This window comes from Papaver somniferum, chromosome 6 (genome assembly GCF_003573695.1).
Source record: "Papaver somniferum cultivar HN1 chromosome 6, ASM357369v1, whole genome shotgun sequence".
Classification (NCBI taxonomy): domain Eukaryota; kingdom Viridiplantae; phylum Streptophyta; class Magnoliopsida; order Ranunculales; family Papaveraceae; genus Papaver; species Papaver somniferum.
Genome location: NC_039363.1, coordinates 96,819,300 through 96,824,195, shown reverse-complemented (window position 1 = coordinate 96,824,195; position 4,896 = coordinate 96,819,300). Strand labels below are relative to the sequence as shown.

Below are 4,896 nucleotides of genomic sequence, written 5' to 3'. Positions count from 1 at the left end.
CTTGAGAGGTGGGCTGTAAGTTTCAAAGGGTTATTTGGGCTTTAGAACTTGATCCAAGGATACTAGGAGCAAGAAGTCGATATTTGTTAGCCTTTCTCAGTTCTCAGTGGAGCAGCAAGGCGGCAATGCCAACTCCCAGTGTCCTTTGCCGAACTATACATGTACCACAGCTTTAGCTGTATGTTCGTTCATAAATAGCAATTCAGCATCAAGCATTTAAGTCTTCTGCCGTAGTTTGGTACCCTGGGACGCGGCTTTAGCCAGTGTACCAAACTCCCATAATTTTTCACATTGAAATCAGCACCTTAACCGTTTAGCATTACAAGAAGAATGTTTAGTCGCATTAAACAAAGCTTAATAATTTGAGGTTAGGATCAAGTAAGACCATGACAAGTGTTAAATTCAAGTTTGTTGAAGCCCAACTTCATTTTTGTAATGTTTCGAGTAATGTGTATATTTGTAGGTCCGCCCTCCAAATTACATGACCAACCAATAAATTTTTTGTCTTGCCATTTTATGGTTGTGACCTAACGTTTTCTGATCATTGGATATGCAGATGGATGACTAGTCTTTGTGGTTATATCTGTTTAGCAAAGAAGATAATAATTACATTGTACTTGACTCTTTCACCGACACACCAAGAAGCCTAAAACCCTAGCAGGCAGCAACACTAACTAAAAGTTACAAAACCCTACAAGGTACAACAATTGTGTGCATTTGGGGCACCAAATTCATCCGGGCTCAAATGCCATAAAAAAATTTCTTACTTTCCGGGAGATAAGAGTGGAGCACAATTGCATACTACGGTTCTAAAGAATCATCTAAATATTATGCTATTTATTGCATAATCAATTCGCTGATAATGTATTTTTTGTAATTTACGTTTTAGATTTCGTATTTAACTATTATTAGATGTTTACACAGAAACGGGCATCGGAAAACTCGTGCATCCTTTTAGAGTCTAATTCATTTTTTTATTTTTTATTTTTCTGAAGCATGAGTCTAATTCTTGTTCGTCAACGACGCAACAAAATCTTAATTCAACCCTAATTTCCAATGGCATCTTTTTCAATGTACGGACGAAATACTTGCTGAATCTCCTCCAGAGTCCTCCTAGGTTAACTAAAACAGTATCTACTAAAAGATCCAACGGCTGAGGATCTCACTTACACATAATCAAACTCAATCACCACCGTTGATTCTATGAAGTTTCACTCAAAAGTGAATAAAGATAAAATCAAAACAGCATCACTATAAGTTGTTAATTCATCTCCTCTGTCTGACCCCTCTCTTCAAGAAAAACCTCACAGTTTTTACAATTTTTTCTCCTCTTAATTTTTTTTTTTTTTTATGTTTTGAAGATTTTTTTTAGTTTTATTGACTTTTACCTTCTGGGGGTGGGTGTTTTCAACGAACCCGGTTTGCATTTACATATTAGGGTTTTAAGGGGTTTCTTTCTTTGAAGAAGCTGCAACAAAAAAAAAGGGTTCTTTTTTCTGGGTGATTTTTTGAGTATGGATTCAGAACAAGGGAAGATTTTTGTGGGTGGAATCTCATGGGAAACCAATGAAGATACTTTGAAAGATCATTTTAATAAGTTTGGTGAAGTTGTGGAGACTGTGATTATGAGAGATAGAAATACAGGTAGTGCAAGAGGTTTTGGATTTGTTCTATTCTCAGATCCATCTGTAGCTGATAAAGTTCTTTTAGAAAAACATGTTATTCTTGGAAGAACGGTTAGTTAATTCTTAAACCCCTCTTTCAATTTTTGTTTTATCTTTTCAGAAATTTATGTAAAGATTTGATTTTTGATACTACATTATCTTGAATCAATGTTGTTTTATGTTTAGGGTTTTGAATTTGATCTTTGTTGTATATGGGTATTGTTGATTTTTATAGGTAGAAGTGAAAAAGGCAGTGCCAAGAGGTGAACATAATAACCCTTACAATCAAAAGGGTTTTAATAAGATTAATGGTAATAATGGTCAGTTTAGGACAAAGAAGATTTTTGTAGGTGGTTTATCTCCTAGCTTAACTGAGGAAGAATTTAAAGCTTATTTCGAGAAGTTTGGTAGAACTACTGATGTTGTTGTTATGTATGATACCACAACACATAGACCTAGGGGTTTTGGTTTCATCACTTTTGATTCTGAGGAAGCCGTAGAGAATGTAATGCAGAAGAGTTTTCATGAGTTGAATGACAAAGTAGTTGAGGTTAAGAGAGCTGTACCTAAAGATGGGAGTAATAGTGGTCATAATGGTGGTTATAATATGAGAATGAATGGTGGAAGAGGAGGGTCTGCTTTTGGTGGTGTACAAGGTGGTGGAATTTACCCACCGTTAAGGCCAGGATATGGGGGAATTTACTCTGGATATCCTCCTCAACTTTCAGGTTATGCTTCTGCTGGAGGGTACCCTTATGGAGCTAGTGGGTATCTTGGAGGATATCCTATGGGTGGATATGGAGCAGTAGGTTATGGAGGGACCCCAATTGTGTCTCCCAGGAGTCCACTATGGAACAGCTCTTCGATGGTTGGCTCTCGAAGGAGTCCAATGCCTTTTGGAGGTCCTGCAATGTATCCTGGTTACTTGAATGGGGGTTTCGTGGGAGTGCCAGGTGCTGGTTATCGTGGGATTATGGGTCCTGCTGCAGCAAATGGGAAATGGAATATGGGTGGTGATGCTCAGATGCCAGGTGCTGCTACGTCCCCGGGAGTTGGTGGTGGAAAGATGGATGATGATTCTTCTGATCTCGCAGGAAGCTATGGTGCTGGTGCAGGCAAACAGAATCAAAGAGGCATTGAGGGGCGATTTAGGCCGTACACTGTTGCCAACTCCAGTTGACTTCATGGAATGTCTTAATATTACAGAACCATATGAGGTCAGTAAATCTTTACAGTGCCAGCTTGTGTTCGAATTCTATCTCTTATATTCTGTTTCAGCTGTTTATTCTTGTCTTACTTCCTTAAAGCGTTCTGTTACCTTATGAAATAGTCTCTTGCCATCATGTCATATAATTTGTTGAGACTTTCCAATATAAGATTATAAATATGCCAATGTCTCAACACCAACATCCAAAGTATGTAGGCATGGGGTATTGTGATTTGTAGATGGCTGTTTCTAAATGCTTACAATTGGATACCAAATCTCATGGATTGTGAACCTCACTTGTATTTATCTTGTTGGTAGACCGATTCACGTTGAAATAGAATTCCTGGATTGAATTTGAATGAGCTTCATAAACGAAGTAAACAAGCAGATTGTCTAGTGTGAGGAGAATTTAAGAAACCAATCAGAGTGCGCAGACTCTCTCCTTCCCAAGTATTTTGAAACTGAAAATAAATGTTACACGGACTAAATGTATGCCTCCGAATGATAGTAAATCACTTAACCAAAATGAAACCTGCTGCTATAAACTTAACAAAACTACTTGTACATTTTCCAAAGTCAGTGCTTTGTATTTATTCTCTCTAGCTTTAATGTACGTTCCCCTCAGCAGCAATAGAATAGGTTCAGTCATTTTGGAACTCCTTTTATGAAGTTCTGGTCTATTCCAATTACTGCGTTATGCGAGCTTGTATCTTAGATAGACCAATTCATGCTGAAATAGAAGTCCTTTTACTGTCATTACCTTCCTTTTACTGTCATCACTGCTTTTCTACACTCTATTGTTGCAACTTGAAAATATCAAGTTATATCTTGTCCAGCTGAAGTCATGTGTATGTGTTATCTGTGCTTCTTAGGCTTGTCACGCCATGCTTCTCTCCTATGAGCCTGTGAGATCTTGAACATTGCTTGAACTGGATCAACATGGTTCCCATGGTTTCTGATTCCCATGAAGAGAAACCCCTTATTCAATAACTAACTGTCTGCATATGTTCTGTTTTTGTTATGTATACACAACCTTATTGGCACAAATAGGTATTATATAAAAAACTTAATAGCAATCGAGTTGGAGGTGTATGTAATCTCATTATGAACATCAATTGCCATTAGGTCTGTTAAGTTATTTCTTTTTATCAGCACTTCTTAAGAACAAGCAATCCTGTATTTGATTTGGAAGTGTGTAATTTCATTACGAACATCAATTGCCATTAGTTTCTTTTTATCAGCACTTCTGAAGAACACTTTATGTGAATAGATGTTAATTATCAATAGCTTGATTGTGTGCAGGTTCTGTTGCAAGAGAGGGGGAGAGAAAGAGAGGACATACATGAGGTATCCAAATTGAGTTCCAAATTAACAAACAAAACAGATAGAAAACTGGAAGAGCTGCATTTTGAGGCCAACAAATTACTGCTTCTGTCAATCCATGTTGTGTCTTTAATTTGGATGCATTTGCAGTGTTTGTTTGTTTTTTCTTCTGATCTTGTGCATGATTTACAACTATTTCCATCATTTACCATTATTATTAATATTTCTTCATTATATTTTTTTTTGTTGAATTGTCTGATTTTTTTCTTTCTATGGTTTCTGCGGTTCATGCAACAAAGCTTTAAGTAAGCTTCAAGGGATAGTGAAAGCAGACAACAGGTTGGCCAGTGTAAGTCTGGTTAGTTGCAGTCTTGCAGAAACCAAGTGAATGTGAAAGGAAAACTTGTCACAGAAAAAATATCAGATATTCATGGCAATATGGCCATTTCTCTGAAATGTTTTTTTTGGAACTCAAATTTTTAAGAACTGCATAGTTTTCATCAAAAATTTGCAGCTGATGAAACTCTGCATGCTGAATGTTGTTATCTATTTTTAAGCTTAGCAAAGCGAATGTCTAGGGATTTTGGCAAATATATACCAAACAGGGCAAGTTGAGTCATCCCCAATCTAGACCATGTTCAAGGAAACAACTAGACCACATCACTGTACACAGAGAGAGAAACCACTCATTGAGTGATTGGG

The 4,896-nt window shown here is 37.0% G+C and overlaps 1 protein-coding gene across 1 annotated transcript; it reads left to right on the top strand.

Moving 5' to 3' along the window:
- Positions 1-1,285: 1,285 nt before the first annotated feature.
- LOC113288500 (heterogeneous nuclear ribonucleoprotein 1-like) lies at positions 1,286-4,445 on the top strand. The gene is made up of 3 exons (XM_026537550.1): positions 1,286-1,736; positions 1,900-2,881; positions 4,174-4,445. Exons 1-2 carry the CDS (start codon positions 1,515-1,517, stop codon positions 2,842-2,844), a joined length of 1,167 nt encoding a protein of 388 aa, XP_026393335.1. The 5' UTR covers positions 1,286-1,514; the 3' UTR covers positions 2,845-2,881; positions 4,174-4,445.
- The last annotated feature ends 451 nt before the right edge of the window (positions 4,446-4,896 follow it).

What these genes read in the sequence shown, in the direction of transcription:
- LOC113288500 (XM_026537550.1), top strand. Translation starts at nt 1,515, where the DNA reads ATGGATTCAGAACAAGGGAAGATTTTTGTGGGTGGAATCTCATGGGAA. An exon ending in ATGTTATTCTTGGAAGAACG is followed by an intron (nt 1,737 to 1,899) that starts GTTAGTTAATTC and finishes TGATTTTTATAG; the next exon opens with GTAGAAGTGAAAAAGGCAGT.